Consider the following 26,087-nt stretch of genomic DNA (forward strand, 5'->3'; position numbering starts at 1 on the left):
CATGGGAGCCTTCGGAAAGCCCGTCTCCTGGGGCCTTTGTCGTCTCCCGCTCTTCTTACCGAGGGCTCTCGTGTGACTGCGTTTGGGTCCGCAACCAGCAGCGGCTGAAGAGGCTCCAGGTGCTGTGTGCCAGGTCGTTAGGGGTGTTTGACACAGTAGGGCTCAGACTCCCTGGTCTTGAGTTCAGCTTTTTAGCCCAGCCTGGACTTGGCCCAGTGCTGCTGGTAGGTGAGCCTCTTGTCCCCAAGTTGCTGCCTTGATGGTGCTGGCATGTCGGCTAACTGCCATGTCAACTCTGAGAGTGAGGCAGATAGTTGAGCATCTCATTTGGTCTCTGGGTTCTGTGGGGGGAAGGTTTTATGGACAATGTCTTTAGCTAGACAACCCAGATGCAGGGGTACGGCTGGTGGCCTTGAGAGGTAACATAGGCAAATGCACCGGAGCTGGATTGTAACAAGGACAATTCCCCCAGAGCACTTCCAAAGCAGTCTGGTTTTTGGAAATGGCTTTAGTGAGATACAACTTCCTCACTGTCAACTCCACCCGTTTAAAACACACGACTTGGCAGTGTATTTACAGGGTTGTGTAACGAGCGCCACAATCTAATTTTAGAACGTTCCCATCGCTGCTAGAAAACCTCGTGTCTGTCTTCCCAGCTCTGCCTCAGGCCTGGGCCGCTCCTGTTCTCCTTTCTGTCTCTACAGAGTTCCCAGCCTGGGCCGTTGAAGGGGTACCCAGGCCGTTCCTATCACAGCTGATTGAGGCTTGATTGTCTTTAAATTTGGAGTTTTCCTTTGGAAACATCTTGTTCTGTTTTTAAGAGGATGACAATCATAGATCTCATGAGTGTAGTACAGAAAGGAATCAGGAGACCATGTTATATTTCATGGGCAGTTTGTAAGAAATCCCCAAATGGAGGGGACTGTCGTGACAGTCTTAGAATTTTGGAAGGACCCTTTGGAATTATCTGTCTTGCCCTCACGCCAAACTCGAGGGTCCTTCTCCAGGAGGCCGTGCTCTGGGCTCTACCTGGGGATGGCTCTGATTGATTGTGACTTCCTCCTTGGACTGTGCCTCTGTCTGTCTGCCTGTCTCCACAGGGTGTTCAGGGACAGGAGAAGGCCTGACTCTTCCTCCCATGGCTCACCTGAAGTCTGGAGGGGGAGCCTCGTGGTCGTCCCTCTGCCATGTTGTCTCCTCCAAGGCCTTCCAACTCCTTGGCCATCTTTGGTTCCATTTCTAGGACTCTTGGAGTTTTCTGGTTTCCCTCGTCTGAAAAACAAAACCAGGCCTGTCCGTCCCTTCTTTGGTTTTGGTCTCCAGCTTGACCATGGTGGTGATGCTGCAGGTGCCACCTGACCCCGTCGTGGACCAAGTGCCTCAGTCTGATGTGAGCCGGGCCGAGGGACTTGGGCGCTCAGCTTTCTGGCGGCTCCGTCCCTCTTAGATTGCTAACAACTTGAGCTCCACTGACGCCTCCGTGGTGTCTTCAAACGCAGTTCTAAAGTCTTTAGTGCTCGTTAATCTTATTAGGGATTTGTTGACCTTTGGGCCCCAGGCCTGTGCTTATCCTCTGAAGTATCATCCGCCATTGAAGAGAGATGCAGCCATCTTCAGAGGGCACCAGGAGGGCAGCCTTCCATGGTGGACTGTGGTCACCCAGGCTGGACATCAAAGCGGGCTTCCGGGTCTGTTCTGGCTATTTTCCTCCGTTTTGAGCTTTTCCCCTTCTTTCATTACTTAGGATGAAACATTCAAGGACTTGGGGGTAGAGAGCTCTGCATTCCAAGTTGCAAACCAGTACCTTCCTGAGGGCCACTCTGGGAACGCCATCCCTGCCAGGGTGGGGAGGACAGAGGGGCCTGTGGGTGATGATTTGTGCGTGTATTCACAGGCGTGAGGCCTTCAGAACACACGCTGGCTCTCGAGTCTCTCTCTGTACCTTTAACAGTTTTGTCTTTATAATGTAAACAGGTTGTACAGTTTATAAGTGAAATTTTACCTTAAAAATTCATCGCTCCCCCCACTTTGAAGTTATACAGAGTTGGGTTCTGGTTCGAATTCTGCCACCCCACTTAGTACCATATACTTTTGAGAAGTTCTTATGTTTGTGAAACCTTAGTTTAATCTTCTGTAAATGGGGTTAGTAATACCAACCTCAGGGTTACAGAAAGGATCGAAGTTCATAATACATATTAGAATTTAACACAGGATCTGCACCAAGTACGCTCAAAATGGTGGCTGTATTAATAATAGAAAGACATGATAACATCTGGGACGGGCTGCGGAGAGAGAAGTGCGGTTCTGTGTCTGAGACACAGCACAGAGACCGTTTCCTGGGCTGTCTCTCTGACAGGAAGTCAGCTACCCCTGGCTGAGCTGTTGATCATCCTGGGGACTTGGGACAGCATCTTGCAGGTACAGGTGGCATCAAGATCAGAGCCTCTGCCTTGGGGCAGGGACATGACAGTGTTCTGTAAATACAGCTATGAGAGAAGGCTGAGATCCCCTGGGCTGCTCTGGGGAGGGGCAGGCGGCCCAGGTTGAGGGGCTGGGGCTGGGGTGCAGCTGCCCGGGAGCCCCGAAGGCATCCTTCTGGATGCGTGTCTGGACTGACTGGGGTGGGGTGGGAGGGACCTCTTAGGTGGGGGAGGCAACCCTGGCAAAGGGAATAGCAGGTGTGTGTTTGTAACCTCAGGGTCATGGCGGCGTACCCAGGGAGCAGCCTGAGTTCAATGCTTGGGCTCCTAGGCGAGAGGTGGGATGGGAGAGGAGGGCAGGAACCAGGTTAAGCCACTGTATATGTTGGAACTCCCCCAGGGTGGGGCCCAACTGTGCTATACATTAGGATCACCTGGGGCCTGGAGTGTCGCTCGGTGAGACCCTGAGTTCCATCCCCAGCACCAAAATAAATTTCTTTAAAAATGAAGTAATAAGCTGAAGAATCGCCTGGGAGCCTTAAGCCTCCTGACCCTCAGGCCAAAGCCACATGGATCAGCTGGCTGTGTGGCGTGGAGACAGCCTGCTTTCTGAAGCCCCCGAGGGCACTGCAGTGGGTCAGCGTGGGGCCCTCTGGGTATGCAGATAAGCCAGTGTTCTTGGGTGGGGTGCAGGGAACAGTGACCGAAGGCTGGTCTGTTAGCACTGCTATCACTCAGCCCACCGGTGGGACGTCAGAGCTGGGAAGGGCTGCGTGGCGGTGGGAGCCCCCCCACCACTGTGCAACCCAGGCTGCTGCACTGAGGGTCAGCAGGGGGCTGTGGTTAGCCAGAAGTCTCTGTAGCTCAGTCTGGAGAGGGGACTGAGGGAAGGACCCCAGGTGGGAGAAGCTGCAGGTGAACCCTGCCCTCAGGCTCCAGGTGGGAGCCGTGGGTCTGGGGGAGCCTGGGGATCCTGATTGATTTCAGTCCCTTTCGAGTGTTGCCGGGTTCTCTGGAGACTTGGACTGTTGGAGAGGCCAACCCCCTTAAACACCGTGTGTGGTCTCCAGGATGGAAGAAACGACTTTAGGCACCAGACAGGGGCAATTGACCCTTTAGCAGGGGGCGGGGGCGATGGTGGGGGGGCGATGGTGGGGGGGCGAAGTAGAGGGAGGGAAGCTAATAAAGCCGTGGACCCGGCTCCAGCGTCCATGGCCCAGGGAGGCTTCACTCCGCCCCAGCTGCAGCTCCTTCCTGAGCTCTGACACGTGCGACCTCAGGAGTCGGTGACACCAGAGGAGGGCAGTGGGGGTCAGCGTAGGAGTGGGCCAGCAGTGGGGGAGGTGCTGGCAGGGCCGGGCAAGCTGGACCTCAGAGAAGGAGATGATTTCCTGAGAAAATGGGGGCTCCAGTTCCCCTCCATTGCCACCCCAGGCCCCTATCCACTTTAGAGGCAGAGGGGCCCAGGGCCATCATGGCCGAGAGGTCACTAAGGCCCCTGTGGTTCTGTACTGAAGTCCAACACCCTGCTCTGGGGACTTCAGTCCCCAGGTCTGCTGCTTCCCCGCTGTCCGTTTCCTACCCCTCACGGGCATTTACAACCCAAGCCACCGGGGAAGGGAGCAGACAGGGAGCGAGTCAAAACCAGCGCTGCCCACACACTGGAGCAGGTGCGCGTAGTCATGGCCTCCAGGGCCCGTGGAGGCTCCCTCTGGGCCCGCCCATGAGTCTTGGTTCAGCACACTGGGCTGGGCCCGAGAGTCGCCCAGGGACCACACTGTGAGAACCACTGGTGCAGACTTGGAGGTCTTTCCCCCAGCTCCGGCCCGTGACTCCTTCGTGTTCCCAGGCAGGCTGGTTGTGGTGGGACAGGAGGCCTTTCCCATGACAGTCATGCCCGTGGAAAGAGACAAGCCAGAGGCCTGGGAGACCCATGCTTTGGCCTCCGTCCTGCTGTTGGCTGCTTATCCCATCTGCTTCCCACTGACCCCCACTGATGTTGAGGGGACCACAAACGGCAAGCTGTGTCATCTCGCCTTGGTGTGCTGCTGCTTCTCGGCCCCTGAGGGCAAATCTCAACCAAAGTAGCCTTTGTTCTACAGGCTTGTTGGGAACTTTTTGGTGTCTCTGGGTCTTTCCATGGTGCCCCTCGCTGGGTGGTAATCATCAGGGCACGAGACTCTGCCTCCCCTTCCTGTCGGCACCCAGTACCTCAGCGGTGGGCTGAGCACGTGGTCTTCATAACGAGGTCCCAGAGCCTGGAGACCACGCTGCCGGGTGGGGGTGTTTGCTGTTGGCTCCACCTTTTTAAAAGAAGAGCCTTGGCTGATGGAGGGAGAGACAGTGGGCCTGTCCGGCCCTACAGCTAGTCACGACTGAAGGCCAGGCCCTGCCTCCGGACCGCTGACTCTGTTCTCGTCTCCCTAGGTTCCCACGGGGGTGGCTCTGCAAAGAGTGCACTCCTCGCTGCCCCGTCAGCCCAGAGAGCGAGAGGAGCGGTGGGTAGGGCGGCCTTCTCAGTACCGCAGGGCCGTGCGCGGTTTTCGAGTCAAGTGTATGACCTTTCCTCAGCCGGGCATTGGTGGCGACTGGGGAAAGGAGGGCAGGGGAAACTTGGCAGCAAGATGAAGGCATTTGGGCTGAGCCCTCCTCAGGAGCCCTGTTCGTGCACAGTGGAGGGGCCTCGTCGTGTGAAATGTTCCCCTGTGACCAGGGTCTTGGGAGCACAGGGCGTTGAATCATTTGTATAGATGGCCTTCTCCCGGTCTCAGAGGATGCTTTCCTCAAACCTGAGGCGAGGTGGGTGTATGGTCCGAGGTGTTCAGAGCTGTGCATGAATGCATGGTAGGGCTGGCCAGTGGCCATGCCTGGCCGGGTGGACACCACTCTTCTTACCGCTGTAGAGATGAGCAAAGCCGAATGGTGTTTTTCTCAAAACTTGAAATAATTTCAGACCCACGAAAAATTGTAAGAACAGAAGAGGGCTCCTCTGTGTCCTTCACCCAGATGCACTCAGTTGTCACCTGTGGTCACACACGTGGTTTTGCCATTTATTTTCTGAACCATTTGAGAGTGGGCAGCATCGTCGGGCACCCTCCAACTCCGCCTCCTTACCTATAATATTTCAGGATGCTTTTCCTGCAGCAGTTACACTCTGATGTCACCAGAGATAAATGTACATTTGAGAAATTCAACATTGGCACAGTTCTTTAATCAGATCTGCAGTCAGTTTCCAAATTGATTAGTTGTCTCAGTAATGTCCTCTGTAGTACCCTGTCCCCTTCAGTCTGGGGTCACATCCTGTATTTAGTTGTCACATATCTTTTTACCCTGATGGATTTCTTGGTCTTTTTGTCTTTCCTGACATTGACACATTCTTGAATGAAGGCCGCCTTTTTCTTTACTTTGAGGGTCTCTCACTTGGGGGTTTCCTGGTGTTTCCGGGTATGGATCCTTGGCCAGAATACTACCTATGTGACACTGTCTTTTTAGGCACATGGTGTCCATCATTCCCCTGTTAGTGATGTTAATTTTGGTCACCAGTCAAGGTGTTTTTCAGTTTTGCCACTTAGAATTAATGTTTTCCCTTTCAATATAAACAACCTCTGGTAGACACTTCGAGATCACGCAAGTATCTTGCTCTTTATCACATTTAAGACTTATCAGTGGATGACCTTGGCTGTTCTTTACTACTGATGGTTGTAGAATGATGATTTTCTACTACTCCCTCTACATTTACAATTGATATTCTATAAGGAAGAGCCTTCCCTTCTTCGCTATTTACCTACTCACCCATCCATCCACCCACCTATCTATTCATCTACCTATCTGTGAATCCATCCATCCCCCTGCCTATCCATGAGCTCATCCATTAGTCCACATGTGCATGATCTCAGCCATCTACCTACCTACCTACGCCCACACCTGTTCATCTATCTACACATGAACTTGTCCATCCACAAATCCATGAATCCATCCATCTCTCCATAACTATTGTCAATATAGATCCATGGATTTCTCTACTTTATTCCTTAGTTTATAATCCACTACTGTCCTTATATAGTTTGATGCTCAGGTTGTCCCAGATTTTGCCAATGACACCCCTTCAAGCGTTCTAGTAACAGTATGTATTTTAAATCCGTTTTTTAAAGTGAGTATTAAGAAGGTAGTTGCAAATATTAAAATGAAATCAGATAATGAGTGTAATCCAGATTTTTTTAATATTTATTTTTTAGTTGCAGTTGGACACAATACCTTTATTTTATGTATTTATTTTTATGTGGTGCTGAGGATCGAACCCAGGGCCTCACATGTGCTAGGCGAACGCTTACCACTGAGCCACAACCCCAGCCCTAGTATAACCCAGATTTTAGCAGGAATTTGAGGTCCTTGAAAGAGAGAGAAAGCTGAAAATTAGTTTCTCTGGCCTGAGAGTTTGGGGATCTGACATTTGCTTCATAATTTTATCCTAGAATTTCTTTTGTCCATTGGAAGAATCCCACCCAGCAGATTCATGCTGTAGGCAGGACTGGGCAGAAGCAGATCTGTTCTCAAGGCTCTTGGACCTGAGTTGGGAGCATGGTTAGCAGTGTCTGGTGATCAGGGCCTCTGAGCTGGGAGTGGGCCCCAAGGTGGCTGAGTGGCTGCCATATTGCCTGGCTGGCGGGGAAAAGTGCCTCCTCGAGTCACAAAGCAGAGGAATCACCACTGTTCTCTCTCCTCGCTGCAGGTGGGCTCCCACCATTTGAGGCTCCGCAGAGGCCTGGAAGCCAACGCCCCTGCTTTCGACAGGTAGGCATCTTTGAATGCCATCCGAGGCCTGGCATTCTCCATTCAGGCAGGGGGACAGGGGGCTGCAGGGAGGGGTACCCCAGACCCCAAGTCTAAATCTGCCTTTTATTTTGGTCCTTTTGCAAGAAAGGAGGTTACAAAATGGGTTTTCACATGCTCTTGGATTTCCCTGAAGATTAGTTTGTGACTTTTTTTAAATCATAACAGTTTCTTCTTGCAATGAACTTTCATGCATTTGCCCTGATTAATAAGGGATGGTCTAAATTATAGATATAATGGCATTTGGAAATGAGGTGACATGCGTGTGAGGCCACCCTGAGGGCAGAGCTGCTATGGCCCCCAAAGCGCAGTGAGGTGTCCCTGGAATGATGTGCCAACTCCTCTCCAGGACGCTGCTACTCCCTGTTATTCCACAGATTTATGCAGAGCCAATTCCTTCTTCCTCCACCCTTCCCACGGAAGGGCTTCTACCTACAGGACACGGGTTCCTTAGCAGTGCTCCATGGCTGCACTCTGGGTTTGTCCTGCTGTCACTGACCACTCTCTGGCTGCATCTGTGTGTCCAAGGAGAGGGTTTTGGGAGCAGGCCTTCCACCTGCTCCTGTTTGAGCAGGAGCTTGTCATCTGGGAGTGGTGCCCAGGGCCACGGGAGCGCTGACCTTTCATGAGGACAGTGGCTGCATTGCCTTTGCAGACAGTGAAGCTCTCCTCTGTCCGCCCTCTTGCTTTGTTGTGGCTGCCATGTCTGGAATCTCCCTGTGGACACTGGGGTGTGTCTGACAGTTGTTTCCACCCTGAAGAGGAGAGTGCTTAATCCTCAGTGTCCCAAAAAACTCCAGGTTCCCCTCTCCTTTCCCCTCACAGGAACAGATGGGCAGAGAGAGTGGAGAAAAGGCCCCAATACCCAAAACAACTAGGGCCAGGAGCACCTCTTCATGCCACTGACCTCGGAGTGGGGGCCAGACTCTCCCTGACCCCCGAGTCAGTGGAAAACACCCTTTATCAACAACAGTAATATCGTCTTATTTTTAGATTGAACGGGAGGAAGGAAAAGCCGACTTCCACATACTGAGCACTGTCCTTGTCACTCGCTCTCCTCTCAGACCTTTTTCCCTGCACCAGTTGTGCAGATGGAGGGCGCATAATGCGATCCAGGAAGGTGGGGGGTGTGACAGGATATAGGAGGAATAACAAGTAAGAGTTTCTCTTCCAACCCTGGAATTTGGAACCAGTTGGGAAGTAGGCACAGATGGAGACGAGGCAGCCGCCCGACTTCTCATCAGCTACATGTGGGGTGTGGCTGTGGAGGGCTTCCTCCTGTCACCCAGGGACCAACTCTCAGAGCTGGCAGCTCGGCCTTTCTCGCCAGAGGCAGAGCCCTCACGTCAGACCTCTGGACGGGATCCACCTTCTCTGGGCAGATCCCTGAGCTGGTGAGCCACATGCGTCCCATTTATTCCTGCCCCATCCCGGGGCTGTCAGGAGCAGGACTCCTAGGGAGTTCCTCCAAGCAGAGACTGGAACCCAGGAGGGACTCATCCTTAACTCAGCAAGTTAGCAGACAAATCCAAACCTAAAGATCCTCTTCAAAACACATATTCTTTTTACTCCAACTTGTTGTCCCTCAAAGTTTACAAGGGAATACTTTTTCTTTGAGCTAAAAATGGTTCTTTTGTGATCTTTTTTTGTTTAAGTTCTGTTTATAAAAGAAACATGCCATTGTAGACATTGGGGGAAAGAGAAAAATGTTTAAAGAAAAAAAAATTTAAATCATGTAACACTCCATCCCTTTAACATAATGGTGTATTTCTTCTGTTTTTTTTTTTTTCTTTCTATATTTAGGCATAAAGATCTCACTTTTTAAAAAATATTGTTTAATTGTTGATGGACTTTTATTTTTTTAATTTATTTATATGTGGTGCTAAGAATGAAACACATTCTAGGTAAGTGCTCTACCACTGAGCTACACCCCCAGCCCAAGACCTCACTATTAAGTTACAATTTTATGTCTAATTTTTACATTGCATCTTTCCCCTATGTCTTTAAAAAAAGCACTTAAGCATTTCTAACATTAACAGTTACTTTTTTCAATTTTTTTTTTTTAGTTGTCGGTAGGCCTTTATCTTATTTATGTATTTATAAGCGGTGCTGAGACTCAAACCCAGTGCCTCACACATGCCAGGCAAATGCGCTACCGCTGAGCCCCAGCCCCAGTCCCAGTTATTTCTTTTTTTAATATTTACTTTTTAGTTGAAGTTGGACACAATTTTATTATTTATTTATTTTTTATATGGTGCTGAGGCTCAACCCGGGGCCTCGCACGTGCTAGGCAAGTGCTCTACCACTGAGCCACAACCCCAGCCCTACAGTTACTTTTAACAAGTTGGCAAGAAAGGATAATATTGGAGTCTCTCCCTAATATTTCAACATGCACATTTAAAAAGTCTCTGATGTAGGAATATTTTTCTAGAGCCTGCAAGACTTCTTGTACCTTCTTGTTTTGGTTCAATATAATGAAATGCAGAACTGAGGAGAGCTAAATACTGCTGTTGAGGGCTCACTGGCCAGGGTGTGTAGTCTTAAGGGTCAGTGCCAGGTAAAATAGGTTAATTTCAGAGCTGAGCGTAGCGGTACACGCTGTAATCCCAGCTACTGGAGAGGCTGGAACTGAAGGATTGCAAGTTTGAGGCCAGTCTAGGCAATACAGTATGGCCCCATTTTTTTTTTTTCAATCTATACATATTGTATTCACAAGACCATGGCTGTGGGTTGGCTGTGGACAGAATGGTGACGGTTTATAGAGAGGCCCACCTGGCAGCCTTATAGAAGCCTGAGGTGCTGTGTGCCATTCCTGGCCCAAAACTTCCATGCAGACAGGCGCTGACAGACCTGTTTCCATGGGTGGAGTTTTGAATAAACAGAGCAGGTGGCTGGGAGGGTGTGGCTCATTTTTCCACACTCTGGGTCAGTGGCATGACTGGTTCTGGACCTCTGACCCTGAGAGAGTGCTGTCCCTTCTAGTCCATCGCTTTAACCACTCGGCCACGACTATGTAAAGGAAAACTTTCTCTTTTTTTTGGTGGTGCTGGGGATTGAACCCAGGGACTTGTGCATGCTAGGCAAATGCTCTACCAACTGAGCCATATCCCCAGCCCCAAGTGCTGTCCCTTCTGCACCTCTTCCTTGAGGTGCCAGATGAGCCAGTCTGGACCCGGGTGTCACAGCATCACCATCCACCTGCTCTCTTGCAGGCACATGGTACTTCTGAAGGAGCAGTACGGGAAGCAGGTGGTCGTGAACCTGCTGGGGAGCAGAGGCGGAGAGGAGGTGCTCAACAGGGCCTTTAAGGTAACACCTAACACTGACTTTTCCTCACCTGGGTCGGGAGACTGGCAGGGCCTGTCAGGTGACAGAGCCCTGAGGCACAACAGCGGCATCTCCAGGGCTTCCAGGAGGGCTCCTGTGGGCCCTGAGCCCTGTGGATGGCGTCCTTAGATTTCCCCACAACACCAAGCAGGGCAGTGCTGGCTCCCTGGGGCTCCTGATGCATTAAGTCTCATTTTTTCGAGTTGGGGGTTGAGAGAATTTGCTTAAAGTCAAAACAAAGCTCCATTTCCCTGAGCTCCCCAAAGCTGCTTTCCCTGATGCCTTCTGCTCTCGAGGGGCGGCTCTTTAGTGCAGGCAGGGTGAAGGGAGCCCAGTGGCTGAATGGCGACTCCTGAGGCTTTCCCACCAACCCCAATCCCTTTCCCTTTTCTGCCTTGAGCTCTGAAGAAAGGATGTCCTCAGCGCTCCCCCAGAAACTAGTGGCCTCACCTGCTCTTCAGAGCCCAGCTGGGTTCCAAGCAGGATGCCGCCCTCTGCTGGCCAGGTGGCCCTCACGTCTCTCCCTTTCATTTGGGCTGCCATGGAAGCTGGGTGCCGCCTCCCGCAGGCTCTTTCCACTTTCTGGTGCCTGGATCAGGGGAGGGCAGATCCTGGATTGAGTGGGGAAGTGGTAGTAGGAGGTGACTCCACCCAGGTCTCCCTGTGAGCTTGCAGTCAACCATGGAAGACTCCAGAATGAGCTATGGTGGCCTCCTCGTTCCTGGCCCAGACTCCCATGGCCCCTGCTTAGTGGAGAAAGACTCTGGTTGTTTGAAGGTCAAGGAGGTCCCTGAGAGAGCTTACAGGCGTCTCAGCAGGGAGGACAATGACCTCTGCGGCCTCTTCTGGCACTTTGACCCATGACTGGAGGAAGCCACACCGAGCTGGAGTGCTCATGTCCCTCTATAGAGAAAAACCCTATGCTTGGAGCAGGGACTTCCTGGTTACCAGTTTTATCTGGCCAGACCTGCTTTTCCTGTTTGGATTGTTGCTATGAGCAACAGGCTCAAGAAATCTCTCCCCACCCACCCACTTGGCAGCATTGCTGGCTGCTTATTTTAAGAAAAGGCAGGGGGCAAGGAAAACAAACCCCAATCCCTTTCCCTTTTCTGCCTTGAGCTATGAAGAAAGATGTCCTCAGCACTTCCCCAGCAACTAGTGGCCATGGCCCTGACACTGAGGCCAAGGCCTATTTTGTAAACAAGAGGACAGGAGATGGCCCAGGTCAGGAGGGCAGGTCCCTCAGCCTGGAGGAAAAGGCAGCACTCCAACTGAAGACCTGGGTCGTGGCCCTAGGGAGTCCCTCAACCAGACTGAGGCCATTGCTCAGGCAGGCAGCCAGGACTCAGTGGTTATCAGTCAACAGCTGGACAAGAAGCTGGCTCCGGAAGGTAAAGCCCTAAGCTACCAAACAGCCCACTGTTTGTTCCACAGATTTTCTTCCAAGTAAGACTTCCTGGATGATGGCACCATGTATTGATTTATATTCTGGCTAGTTGAAATGACCCAAAGTCCTTCAGGTCCTTCAAAGTCCTCAGGACCCCTGGCTGGGCAGACACTGGTCTGATCTGATCTGAAGCCACACAGTGCAGGTGCAGTGAGGCCCAGAGGTGGGTGGCCTGGGAAGGCAGCCAGTCTGTACTGGACCCTGGGGTGAGGAGTTCCCGGGCCAGGGAAGCCTTGGGGAAGGAAGGCCTCTGCCAGCAGCCCAGGCTGTGCTTCACCCCGGTCCTCCGCTTCACCCCGGTGCTGGCATGTGCCTGGGCCAGGTGGGTTCCTGACCACTCATCTGCTTCATCCTAAGGTTTCACAGGTCTGTGTCCTACTGGCCACCTCAGCCTGGAGACTGCAGAGCCTACCCACTGGGGTTGGTGCCTGTCAGGATGGGGCTGGTTACCAGGGCAACGGGAACTGGATTATGAGCTCCACAGCCTACTACTTGCTACTCTTCCTGAGGGCCAGCGCACTTGGGCCCCCTGAAGAACAGAGCAACCCTTCCCTCACCTGTGCCCTCCAAGAGCCCTGCAGGAGTGGGATGTCCCCAGGGAGCAACCCCTGCTCCGGCCTCTTTTGCTCAAGGGGGAACTTCTGCCCTGGTGCAGGCAAGCTGTTCTTTGGAGTTTCTGTCTCCCAGGGCTTTTGACTGTGCTTCCCTTTGGGGGTCAGGCTGAGCAACCCCTCGGTCTTCCACAAGCCTCGGTGCCAGCCCGTGCCTCTAGAAGGGTGACTGGTTGGCCACATGTGGGCTGCAAGAGGAAGGTGGCTGCCCCTGCTCCGTCTCCTTACTGCCCTCCCCTTTCCTTTTCAGAAGTTGCTCTGGGCCTCTTGCCATGCTGGCGACACGCCTATGATCAATTTTGACTTCCATCAGTTTGCCAAAGGCGGGAAGCTAGAGAAATTGGAGAACCTGTTGAGGCCTCAGTTAAAGCTACATTGGGATGACTTTGATGTGTTCTCCAAGGGCGAGAATGTAAGTCCACGGTGAGTCTCGCCTGCCAGCATCGCCTTCTGCCGGGTGAGGAGTCCGCTGTGGCTCTCTGGGAGGTGCCCCCTCCTTGAGGTGTTTCCTTCCCTCAAAGCTTGACTAGTTTCCTGGGTCGTGAGCTCCATGATGTGGGGGCATCGTGGGCTTCCGTCTTCTTCCTGCATTCAGAGTCCTGCTAAGGAGTTCGGGGAGTAGATGGTAAACCATGGTTTCTAGAAAAAGAAACATCCTAAGGACTGTCTATATAAAATGTTGGGCTCAGATGACCATGTGACTTACCCCACCATGACAAGTACTTGTGAGAGCAAGGGGGAACTGTCACCACTCTCAGTGGAAAGCTTGGTTTAAACCACGATGCCCAAGGACACTGAGCTATGGGTCACCCTGTTCAGAGCTGAGAGAAAAAGGAAGTCCGGTTTCTTCACATCACATAAATCGATCCTCATTATTTGCAGATCACATATTTGAGAATTCCCCTACTTGCTAAAAACTTATTTGTGACCCAAGAATTTTAGTCATGGCACTTTGTGATCATTGGCAGACGTGCAAAGCAAGTGAAAATTTGTCATCCAACATGCATGTTCCCAGTGAGGTCAAAGGAGGCAGGGCTCTGACTTCTTGCTCCGCCCTTAGACCATAAACAAGGGTCCTTTCCACTCCTTAGTGCCATGTTTTTCATATTTTCTTGCCTTTTGCTGGTGATTTCACTGTTTAACGTGGCCCCCAGGGATGGTACTGAAGCATTCTAAGCACAAGAAGGCAGTGATGTGCCTTCCAGAGAGAATGCATGTTAGACGAGCTTCTTCAGCTATGGGTTAGGGTTATGGACACTAGGCTGTGAGACTGGTGTTAACAAAGCAGCAACATACAGACTTGAATTATGTGGGGTTGTGTCCTGATAACATAGAACTTACATTTGAACTTAATATGTCAAAAATATCAAGTCAGTGCTGCATTTAATACTCCAGTTAACCCATCATAAAAATCATTTGGTGGGACATCCTGAGTCAGAGGCTATCTGTATATATTTCAGTAAGGTGCTTTAAACAAACACATAAAAAAGGTCATGTGTTGATGAGTTGATGACATGTGGCCAGAGGCTTGCAGAAACCTAATTGCACTTCTCCAAGAGCCATGCTTAAATCAGTACTTGCTAATTTTACATTCATGCAATTTTATAATTATCCACAGCACCTTATATCATCGCTGTGCATAGCAAGAACTGGGTGTACTTAGGATGATCCAGGGATATGGGCTGCAGAGAGTGTGTCCTGGGGTCTGTTTGCCATCTCTCGGTATGGGGGTCCCTTAGAACCCATACTTGGGGGTGCTAGTGGTTCATTGAGGGGTCTTCTCCTAGAACAGGTCTCCTTGGAAGTGGTAGACTTGCCACAGTGCTATGGCTGTTACACATCTCACGACTGTTCCCATCTCTTCCTGTTGTCCTCAGTTTTCAGAAAGGCACTTTGCGGATGAACTGTCTTGACTGCCTGGACCGAACCAACACCGTGCAGAGCTTCATCGCACTTGAGGTGACTTTTGGGCCATCTGTGTCATGTCCTGTGCCTTCAGTGGGGCAGTCTGGGCCTTCAGCTGCAAGATGGGGGTGATACCACTGGTGACTTTCCAACAATGGGGTTCTCTGGTTGGCTGCTTGCCTGTGCCACTCTGTGCCTTCTTATGTCATGGTCTCTACCCCACCCCCAGTGCCTGGGACGGAACCCATGTGTGCTAGGCAAACATTCCACCACTGAGCCCCACCCCCAGCCCAACAGGCACACTTCTTCATACGTTTTCCAGGTACATTCCAGACATGGTTGTCCAAAGGCTCCAGACACCCTTGGGAAGTAGTAGTTCTTGATCATGACTATCACGAATACACCACTGGGCCAGGGCACTGTGAGGCTGGATCTGAGGCCTGGGGAGGGACACATCTGTCTGCATGGCCCCAGCTGGCTGGCTGACCTCTCAGCTATGTCCTGGGAGGAAGGAGGTGGAGTCCATGCCATCTGTGACTACTACTGCTATCTGTCCAGCCCTCCGGCAGTGGTGGTGGGTGTTTATGTATCTGGGGGTCAGGAGAGATTGGGTGGATCATCTGAATAAAGTTGGAGTTGGGGTGGGGAGCCATATTCTCTTCAGCAAGAGCTTCTTATTCTCTGGAGGGCCCAGAACATCTGCAGTCTGTTGAATAAGGAGCTCACAGGGAAGAGTGTGGGGATGGTCTCTCTAGATAGTCAGTGATGGCTGTCCTTTACTTCTTCCCCAGGTCCTTCATCTGCAGCTCGAGAGCCTAGGGCTGAATTCAAAACCCATTGTTGACCGCTTTGTGGAGTCCTTTAAAGCCATGTGGTCTCTGAATGGGCACAGCCTGAGCAAGGTGTTCACGGGCAGTAGGGCCCTAGAAGGGAAGGCCAAGGTAGGAGCCGGCCAGGTGGAGAGGGAGGGGAACCTCATGGAGCCCTCTCACACCTGGGTTTTGGCTCACACAGGTAGGGAAGCTGAAAGATGGGGCCCGGTCTGTGTCTCGCACCATCCAGTCCAACTTTTTTGATGGGGTGAAGCAGGAGGCCATCAAGCTGCTGCTGGTTGGAGATGTCTACAATGAGGAGTCAACAGACAAAGGAAGGATGCTCCTGGACAACACGGCCCTTCTGGGTAATGAGTTCTCACTCTGCCTGCATAGGGGTGTCCATGGCCCTTACGCTGCATCAGAGCAGTTGGCGTTTGTGGGTAAAGTTAACCAGCCCCACTGCCTGCACCATGTAATCCAAGATGGCGGGTGACAGACTCATCCAGAACTTCTGGCCTCTGACCTGTGGTATCTTGATCTGACCAGTTGACCTAAGCATCATATATGTATATATACACACATGTATACACATATATAAGGTAAAGTCTTTGTATATAACCCGTGGGCATCATACCATATATTTAATCTCTAGATTACTTATACCTGATACAATATAACTGCTATTTAAATACTTGTTACACTGTATCATTTAAGGGAACATGGCAATTTTAAAGTCCACATGTTTATTGTTTATGCAGTTTTTTTCAAGTATTTTCCATCCATGGATTGAATATGTTGGATAGATCTGATGCGAACCTGTGGTGATAGAGGGTAGTTACTTCCTAGTAGCCTGTGCCTTCTGGTCTCTTCCACTTTCTCAACTGGACTGTGTTCTACATCAAGAGGAGGGAAGGAAATGGCAGGGCTCTGTGCATCTATACTGTTCTGAAGTCAGTGTCTCTAAATTCTAATTCACTCCAGAAACTTCCTCAGTGGCCTGAATGCTTGGTGCCCTTGACAAGTGTCGTGTGGCCCAGGGAGCTTCCTGTGAACCTGGCCTGTCCTCTTCTGGCCCAATGCCCTATTGAAATAGAGGAGAGGACCCCGTCCATTTCTGGGTGGGGAGGACACATCCAGTTTTGGCAAAACTGACAGAAGTCCATCAATAGCTGGAAGTTCCTTTGGGGAAATTAAAAAGACCTCTTATTCCCCGGAGCCTGGGAAATTTATAGGTCTTACAAAAAAGGGGAGACCCGGCATTCTTTTTCTCATAAAAACTTTTAAGTTTTATTTTGGAAATTCTTGGTGTTTTTGAAAGAGAAGTGCCCACATTCAAAGCGGCTTCCCAAGTGTTTTCTACTCTTACCCTTCTACATTATGGGCCACTTGTTTGGCTCTTGACAGCCAGGGTGAGGCTTAGTTTCTGCTCTAGATACCAATCTTCTTGGAAGAAGCTGAGCAAAGCACCAGGTGGCAGAGCACAGGTCATCCAGCAGCAAGACCAACGGGATCGGAATCCAGTCACTAGTGTAAAAGCTGGATCTATTTTGGTTCTCTAGAGCATGGAGACATTATGATGTCATGATTTTTTTAATGCCTTAAATTTAAGGTCAAAAGAACAATAAAACAGAGCCTTTCGCACACACCTTTCACACACCAGTTATGCAGGATGAAAGGTAGAAAATGCAAAGATGGGGTTTGGGGAAGACATTTCAAGTTATATATGTAAAGATTGATTGATTAATTGTGTGTGTGTGTACAATTATATGGTACACTGCAGTGTTCCCTTGCTTGAAATCTGTGCCTTGTTCTTCTGTGGGATCATGGATTGAGTGCTGATGAGACTTTTCCCATCGTGTCTGAGATTCCCTGTGACCTGATGTCCCTCTGTGGATCTCATTGGGGAAGGGTGTGGAGGGTGAATTTTTTTGCACTGTGTTGCAGAACAGATATGGTGTCTTTGGTCTTTCATCCCCTCCCTGGGTAGCATGCGAGGTCCTTGTGTTCAGGCTCTGGAACTGCCTGCTTCTCTGCAGAGAGCCCCTCCTGTAATCCTGGAGGATGCCTGAGGTCTGGGCTGCAGAGAAAGGTGACTTTTCATGCCTCCTAACAGTGACCCCCAGGATCCTAAGAGCTATGACAGAACGTCAGTCAGAATTCACCAACTTCAAGCGGATCCAAGTCGCCGTGGGGACCTGGAACGTGAATGGAGGGAAGCAGTTTCGCAGCAACCTCCTGGGGACAGCAGAGCTCACAGACTGGCTGCTGGACGCGCCCCAGCTCTCTGGGGCTGCCAACATCCAGGGTGAGGCATTCCACGGAACCTGCCATGTCAGGCTGGACTTTTTAAATAGCCGTTGCCTGGAAGAAATTGTTACTTGCCTTTTTCACTTTTAAGATGTTTGAAAGCACCTTCTAGGATATTGCCTAGCAAATTAACCATGTGACCCCTTTCCCTACTGACTGGGGAGTTATCACGGTAGGTCTCTCTTCTCTTCATGTGCAAAGATGTCTTAGGTTTCAGTCATTAGAATTTTGTCAGGAGATGGGGCCTCTAGGGTAGTGCTGCTGTTGGGAGCTGCTAGAGCCAGACCTGCACTTGATGTTGCTGCTGCCTGAAAATAAATGTCTCATCCCTGCCTTTCCCCCAGCCAACTCGAGGTTGGGCATCCCCAATCTAAAACCTGAAGTAAAAATACTCCGATATTTGAAACTTTGAGCACTGACGTGACATCAAGTAGAAACTTCCACTCCTGTGATGGGTCACAGTTAAAACATAGCTGCACTAAAAATGTATAAAATTGCCTTCAGGTTAGGAAACAAGGTGTATGTAAAACAAATGAGCCAGTCACAGAGGTGCATGCCTGTAATCCCAGCAACTCAGAAACTGAGGCAGGAGGATCACAAGTTCAAGGCCAGCCTCAGCAACAGTGAGATCCTATCTCAAAATAAAAAGTAAAAGGGGCTGGAGGTGGAACTCAGTAGTAGAGCACCCCTGGGTTCAATCCCCAGTACCAACAAAAAAAAATAAATGAATGTATAAAATAAAATGAATGAATTTCATGTTTACGCTTGGGTCGCATCCCTAAGATACCTCATTATGCATGTGGAAATATTCCAGAATCTAAAATCTGAAGCACTTTGGCTTCAACTAATTCAGATAAGTAATCCTCTGCCTGCAATATCCATCCACTTTTAAGTAATTATGAATTTGTGTACTTTTTGAGAATAAAATAATTCCAAACTTGACAAATTATCTATCATGCAAGATCCTATTAAGTGCCCTCAAAACTCAAGGTTTGAAGACTTAAATGACTTTTGTCCAATCACTGTTAACTCAGGGGCCTTGCTTATTTCCACATCCTTGGACTTGGAAAGAGGCTCCTGACCAGGTCTTTGCCTGGGATGACCTGTCCTTATGTACATCCCGTCCTGCCATTCACACCCTCTTGTCTGCCTGGGAGCAAGTGTCCACAGTCAGGGCCCCTGGATTCTCTTATTGGGGGTGGCCCATATTGGCACAGGTGGTGTGTCCAGAAGCCATCTGAACTCCACAGGACAGCCTGGCAAGTGCTGGGGCTGGTCAGCCCTACCTTGCTGAGAAAAGCCCCTTCCTGGTACCACAGCAACCCTCCTCCTGCCTGGAGGACACGTGGGTAGTTACAGCAAGTTGGTGGTTGCTTTGCCAGGATATTTTATTGAGGTGGACAGTAGTGGGCCCATTGGAAAGCCACCAAGTTCAGGAGAAGGATGGAGCTGAACTTCTGTTGCTAGCCAGGTCAAAGGATAGGTGGTGTTTCCTTTTAAAAAGAGAAAACAGCAGCAGTAGCAGCTTCATGTTTTACACCAGCTCAGCTGGAAGTGCCAGTGCTCATGGGGCTGCAGAGCAGGAAGTGGGGAGCCTGTTGGCCTCTCCCAGTAGAGGCCACTTCCTCCTGCAGGAGCCCTGGCAGAGGTGCCTCACGCTCTGCAGCAGGAACCGTGTCTGGGTTTGATGGCTTCAGTACCTGAGTACCAGAGGGCGTGACTGGGGAGCGTCAGTGAATGCAAGCATCAGTGTAAGCCAGGGGTTTCTGTGGCAGGTCCCGTCAGAATGGTTCCCAAGCAGCACAGCACCCACCTCGGGCTAGACCCAAATAATGGTCCCTGTGGAAGGGACCATGTTGGTCACACATTAGCTGGGTGATGCTGTGCCCAGTGCTATGAAAGTACTTGGGAAGCACAAACTAAACATGAGGCAGTGTGACCCCTCAGCCACTTCAGGGTCTGGCTTGGAGGGCGTGCCCTCGACACTTAGCAGGAGGGTCAGGTATTTTACTGAAGTTATTTGATTTACTCTTAATAACATCTGGTCACTTTTGTTGAGAAAGAAACAGGTTCAGAGAGATTGGTGCCACACCCTGGGACATACATAAGGAAGGGCCACGTGTGATGTGGGCTAGAAGCATAGAGGAGGGGAGAGTGGGTTCTAGAGGCTGGTGCCCCAGAAGGGTCGGGTGAGTGGGCCCCTGCAGTAGGTAGTGTGGCCCTGAGGAGGGAAATGGGGAGCCTCGTGAACCAGGAAAGCAGGACCTGGTGGTTCTCATTTTCTTCATTTCCTGCCTTGTCCCCAGATGACAGCAGCCCTACTGATGTGTATGCCGTGGGGTTTGAAGAGATGGTGGAGCTGAGTGCAGGGAATATTGTCAATGCCAGGTAAGGGTTGCGTGTGGGGGGCAGGGTAACCCTGAGCCAGGTGTCTGGTGGGGAGCAGAGCCCCAAGGTCTTCTAGGGCCAGCCTGTGACCTCGACTGTGTGGTTACTTCTGGCTAGACTCCTTTTCTACACTCGCACAGGTGCACTACCCCCTGCCTCCATCCCTACTGAGTAAGTAAAGGGAAGGAAGGGCTGGTGTCACTGTGTTTTCTGAGGTGCTCCTGGGCTCTGTGGTGAAGCGATTCACACAGCCTGGGAGCCACGTGGGTGAGCCTAGAGGGCAGGGCAGGGAGGGCAGCTGATTCACATTTTCTGGGGAGAGATGAGAAAGTGTGAGTGTCAGGAGGAGGTACTCTGTGCCAGGCACAAAGGAAGGGCCCCAGACTGCTGGATTAGCATTTGGCATAGAGCAGTTAGAATCCCCCCCTCCCCCCGTGCCCCTGCCCCGAAACAAAGGACCCGATTATATTTCAAGTAACTATCTAAACAAATAAACCAACACTGTGGAGGTCTCATGAGAAGGTCCTGGGCTGTGTGTTGGGTTGAGGAAGGTGCCACTGTGATGTGTAAGGCACAATTGAAAATATAGAGCTAGTCCCCCGGTGGAAGCCAGGCCCGACACCACACGGGGTTGGTAGGTGGGAGATGCACTTCGGCTCACCCTGAAGAGCAAGCACCCTTCCTTTCTTTTCTTCCCCAGTACCACCAACAGGAAGATGTGGGGCGAGCAGCTGCAGAAAGCCATCTCACGCTCGCATAGGTACATTCTCTTGACCTCGGCACAGCTAGTGGGCGTCTGTCTGTATATCTTTGTACGTCCGTACCATGTTCCGTTCATCAGGTAAGAACACCTATAAACACCTGGGGACTGAGGGGCTGTGAGTCTGGGGGTCTTGTTCTGTGATTTCCTCTGCCCTCCCTGGGTCCTTCCACAGCAGGAATCAGGACCTGCCATAGCTGGATAAATGGAAGGAACAAAGGCCCGGAGGAAAAAGCTGAATAGGATATTGTCTAGCAATTAAAAAGCCTCAAGAGGAAACTCCCAGCTCAGGAAGCTGCCCTCTTAGGAGGAGCTGCACCGCCCAGAATCAGTGCTGGGCTAGGAAGGGGTTTCTTGTTGGCATTTTACTGACAGGAAACGTCTGAGCAAGGGCTGAGTAACTCCTCAGGAAATGCCAAGCCTTTGGTCTCTTTTTGAATGAATTCTGAGTGGAATCTGTCTCACCTCCTTTGTAAGACAGGAGGGTCTGTGTTGGTTCTTTGTCATGTGATTCGATGAATGAGATCCATGGACACAAAGGGGAGAGCAAGATAACAGGATTAATTAAAGGAATAGAAACAAAGCAGAGCTCCGCAGTGGGAGGGCTCCCAAGGAGGGTGGCCACCGGTGTCTGGTGTCAGTCTAGAGGTTTACATGATAAGGTTAGAGGGAGCTAGGTGGCCTTGAAGACATAGGCTAGAGATTTTAAAAACAGTGGGTCTTTGAGTCCAGGCACACAGGATGTGTCCCCCGTCCAATTGGGACGTTGACCATGTCCTGCTGGTCATGAGCTGACTACTCCATTTTGTAAACTCCTGGGTGGAAGTTTAAACCTGTCTTTAACACATTTCTGTCTCCTGCTCTCATTATTATTTCTCCAGAGTGACAGCTTTGTGGTGTAAGAAGGGCAAGGGCTTAGGCGAGGCATCTCCTTTAGGAAAGGCCCCCTCAGCTCTGGGCAGCCTCCCGCGGCTGCCTGGACTCCTTCATGGCGTTAGGATTTCCTGCAGCCCTTCTAGTTGCTGACACCAGGCAGCTAGCGGGCCTTCATCCTAAGTCAAGTGGGACAGAGTCGGGTGTGGTGGCACACACCTGAAATCCCAGCACCTCGGGAGGCTGAGGCAGGAGGGTTGTAAGTCCACAGCCAGCCTCAGTGATTAAGTGAGACCCTCATCAACTTAGTGAGACCCTGTCTCAAAATAAGAAACCATACATAAAAAATGAAAAGGGATGGGGATGTAGCTGAGGTAAAGTGCTCCTGGGTTTCACACCCAGTCCCCCAAATGGTTCAGCAACTAAAGTGGGATGAGACCCAGTCAGGCTCCTCTGGGTGGAGGACCATGGGTACTCCCTGTGGTGGCCCTGGAAGAACAAGGCTGGCTCTGTATTCATAATTCCCTTTGGAGAACTTCAGGAAATGTTTCAAGTCCCTGCCCTTCTGAGAGTGTTATGGGGGCAGTTTGGCCATATCCCAAGTTCATAGGAAAAGGCTAATAAAGGAAAGTTCAGGGTGAAGACTAGCGATCAACCATGAGTCGGGAACAGGGTAGAGGACTTGCTGACCTCCTTGACCCTGCTTGAGCTCCCCCCACTTGCCTCCTCAGTCTCCTGCCCTTGGCCTCAGGCCTGTCCACTCACACCCCTGTCCCTTCCCGCTGCCTCCCAGGTAGGGGTGCACCAATAGGCCCCCATCCGTGGCATGGTGGTGGAGACGTCACGCTCTTGGCTTGGGGTCCGTGGTTCCAGGTCCTGCAAGTCCACTCGTGTGACGCTGAGTTGGCCTTGTAACGCAAGCCAGAGCCTGTGTGTGTGGGAAAGCCAGTTTGCCACCACCTTCCTGGCCGGCCTGAAGGACTGGCTGTTTCCGTGTTCTCGAGACACATCAAGAGCCCAGAGGAGTCCTCCTGTGCTTCACATGAGAACTGCGTGGGGCGGGGGGGGGGGGGCTGGGAGACAGAGCCGGGGCAGATGCAGGGGTGCTGTCTGCCGCCCACGGGGTGCTTGTGGAGTACGGAGCTCCTCAGAGCCCGGCCATGGCGAAGGTGCTCCACAGCCCACTGGCACTGAGAGGGAGTGGCCTCCTGGCCGTGGAGTCAGTGATGGCCGCTGGTTGCTGCGTTCTTGGCTTCAGAGGATGTGATGAAGACCTCTGAGCCGTGGTTCGGAGCAGGGGCCTCACGCAGGCTCTTCTCTGGCCAAACAGGCTTATACTTTTCAAGGCCAATGGAAGGTGCTTGCTCTTCTATTGCAGGGACGTGGCCATCGACACGGTGAAGACTGGCATGGGGGGAAAGGCAGGGAACAAGGGTGCCGTGGGCATCCGCTTCCAGTTCCACAGCACCAGCTTCTGCTTCATCTGCAGCCACTTGACAGCTGGGCAGTCACAGGTGAAGGAGAGGAACGAGGACTACAGGGAGATCACCCACAAGCTCTCCTTCCCTGCGGTGAGTGGTGGACTGGCAGGGGGGCTTTCCTGCTCTGTTTGCCATGTGTGGCTTTCTGAGCTGCCGACAGGAGCCTGGCAAGAGGGGTACAACCACAGGGAGCATCCCTGACCCAGGGCTTAATACTGGGGGAGGGATATGAACATGGGGGATAGTGTGATAGAGGGACACCCAAGGAGCCCAGCTCTGCAGTGTCCCGTCACTTCCTTCTCTATGTCCCGGACATTTAGATAGCCTAGATTTCCTTAGGTGCATTTTCCAGTGTTCTACCTCGGGTGATGGAACGGGGAAGGAAAACCAGTGTGTCCATGCTTGGTTCAAGTTTGTGAAGAACATTTGAATCCAAACAATTTAAGATTTAGTTTCCTTGAGGCTGGGGATGTAGCTCAGTGGTAGTGTGTGCTTAGCTCGCATGAGGCCCTAGGTCTAGTAGCAAAAAGAAAAGAAATTGTGTTTTTGAGATCTACAATCATCTTCTGTTACTGGATTAAGAACTTCCTTTTCCAAATCCAGGAAATCATTACTGAGGAATCATAACACTGGCCCTGAGGTTGCCAATAATGCACTGTCCTCTAGTGGTGGGCCAGAGGGTTTATGCTGAAGCTGGAGACTGTGTGTGTGTGTGTGTGTGTGTGTGTTTTGCTGGAGATTGAACCTAGGGGTCAGCACACTACGCAAAAGCTCTACCGCTAAACTACATCCCCATTCCTGGACTTTATGTTCAAATTTTCATGTTTTCCCTCCCACACTCCCCTTTATTCTGGTGCATATACAGCCCCCCTATTCCCTAAAGGGAGGGGCACATTTCAGCTGTTGCCATGGATTTTTCCAGCATCTGAGAGAGGCTAGGTGGGTCTTAGAGCTCTTCTCTACAAGAACAGATCCCCTAAAACTGGCATCTTATTGACTGGGCTGCCCAAATATGCAAAGCAAAAATTCCTTTAATTTCTGAGTTAAAGAAGAAACAAAACAAGTTGGGGTGTGTGTGGGGGGAGGGTTAAAAAAAAATTCCAGGGCTGAGGACATAGCTCAGCAGAAGAGCATGTACCTAATATGTGCAAAGCCCTGTTTCCAGCAATGCAAAAAAAATTTTAAAAAAAGGTCCAACCCATCTCACTTGTAAAGTACCATTTCGAAACAGTATATTTGGGACACATTCCAAATAATAAGAGTTTATAATATGGCTCTTTCTCCCCCTTAACAATAGAAATACTGAGGGTATATATAAGTTAACTCTGTGTACTGCTGGTACCCAATACCATAGTCACTGGCCACAATAACTATTTAAATTAATACCACTTGCACTGACCACATTGAAAATGTTCAATGTGCACTGGCCTGTAGCCAGTGTTCCAGCATTAGACAGCTCCAGAGAGAATGTTTCCATCACTGCAGAAAGTTCCGTTGCACAGGGCCGTCTAGACACTCGTTTTATTTGGTTGTGATCATCTTAACCTTCTGTTCAGGCGATCGCTATGGGGTGGGAGGAGCAGGAACACCACATAGTGGGAGAACAGAAATGAATTTTAGAGCGAGGCAGATCTGGGTTCCAGTCTCCTCTTTACCATGTGTTAGCTGAATTTTTTAAGTCTAAAAGATCCAGTGGAACCTGCTGCACAGGGGCTGCTGCGGGGACGAGGTACACCGGAACAGAGCCCAGCCCTTGTAGACAGCTGTTGCACAGCAGCTGCCATCATTTTGACCGGGGAAGGGCTCCAGGGCTGAGCTGGAGACTGCAGGCCACGGGACATGACTGGGGGAGGATGTGCTGAGGGGCAGGAAGAGCGGAGAGCCCCAAGGTGTGGTTTGTGGGGTTTTAGAAGCCGCACTCTTGACACCTCCACTAGTTCCTTTCATCTTGTCATGACACTGACGTTTGGCCAATGCTTCTGTGGTGCAGACAACAGGAGCAGGGCCTGATCCCCAGGACTGCACTTGACAGTTGTGCTTCCTGTTGAGGCTGAAGCTTTGTCTAAACACTCAAGCACTGTTACTGCAAAGAAAAAAGCGAGGCATGTATAATCCTCAGTAGGTTCATGGGATTGGTCAAAGTGAAAGGCTCTAGTGGAAAACTTAAGAGTAACCATCTAAAGAAAAGAGCTTCTGCTCATCCCCATTCCCTCCCCTCCACCTTCCTTGAGGATGGGAGACAACGATGATGATTTTCTTTACAATTTAGGGGAGAAACGTTTTTTCTCACGATTATGTGTTTTGGTGTGGCGATTTCAACTACCGGATTGATCTCACTTATGAAGAAGTCTTCTATTTTGTTAAACGCCAAGACTGGAAGAAACTTCTGGAATTTGATCAGCTACACCTGCAGAAATCAAGTGGAAAAGTAAGTTGTGACTTTAAGGTCTTTTTTGGCAGCTGTTCTGATGGGAATAATATCTTTGTTCCAACATGGAATCCTAAATGCCTGCACTGATAATATTCAGCAAATTAAGTTCTACGAGTGGGTTTAATGGTGTTTCTGATACTGTAGAAAACACATGGGGCTTGGGAAATTAGGGAAACGGGAGCATCCATTCACACACACTCTGTCTCTCTTGAATGAGCTTTGGCTGGCCACACACAGAGTCCTGTGTCTTCTCAAACCCCAGGGTTCTTCTGTAGAAGAGCCTCCTGAGTGCATTTAACCCAGTGGTAGAAGGTCCGACTGCAAGTCTCCCCTTCCCTCCTTTACCTTCGCCAATTTTAGGGACCTTTTAGGCCATGGCATAAGTAGAAAAGAAATAGCTAGAAAACCTGTCATCGGTTCTTCCAGATATCCCAAATCTATCTTCTCCAGAGAATGCTGTTTCCTATTCCTGTGTCTGTTAGCTCCCTAGCT

At 50.7% G+C, this 26,087-nt stretch overlaps 1 protein-coding gene and 1 non-coding gene across 6 annotated transcripts in view; one reads left to right on the forward strand and one right to left on the reverse strand.

Moving 5' to 3' along the window:
- Positions 1–26,087, forward strand: part of Synj2 (synaptojanin 2) — an 89,825-nt gene that overhangs the window by 44,691 nt on the left and 19,047 nt on the right. For 4 of the 5 annotated variants that reach the window (XM_058583197.1, XM_058583196.1, XM_058583195.1 and 1 more), the window contains exons 6-16: positions 7,150–7,211; positions 10,463–10,559; positions 12,886–13,058; positions 14,513–14,594; positions 15,332–15,481; positions 15,555–15,720; positions 17,469–17,660; positions 19,969–20,050; positions 20,751–20,891; positions 23,062–23,254; positions 25,434–25,592. In XM_058583197.1, the coding sequence (XP_058439180.1) occupies positions 7,150–7,211; positions 10,463–10,559; positions 12,886–13,058; positions 14,513–14,594; positions 15,332–15,481; positions 15,555–15,720; positions 17,469–17,660; positions 19,969–20,050; positions 20,751–20,891; positions 23,062–23,254; positions 25,434–25,592 (1,497 nt within the window). Of the gene's footprint in view, positions 1–7,149; positions 7,212–10,462; positions 10,560–11,157; positions 11,969–12,885; positions 13,059–14,512; positions 14,595–15,331; positions 15,482–15,554; positions 15,721–17,468; positions 17,661–19,968; positions 20,051–20,750; positions 20,892–23,061; positions 23,255–25,433; positions 25,593–26,087 lie in introns of those variants that run through there. The other variant, XM_046456589.2, reaches the window with a different exon arrangement.
- Trnaa-agc (transfer RNA alanine (anticodon AGC)) lies at positions 10,289–10,361 on the reverse strand. The gene has a single exon. It is a non-coding gene; the product is annotated as a tRNA-Ala (tRNA).

The sequence above is a fragment of the Marmota monax genome, unplaced genomic scaffold (assembly GCF_021218885.2).
Source record: "Marmota monax isolate L192 unplaced genomic scaffold, Marmota_monax_Labrador192_F-V1.1 WCK01_AAM20220418_F8-fsc00164, whole genome shotgun sequence".
NCBI classification, from domain to species: Eukaryota; Metazoa; Chordata; class Mammalia; order Rodentia; family Sciuridae; genus Marmota; species Marmota monax.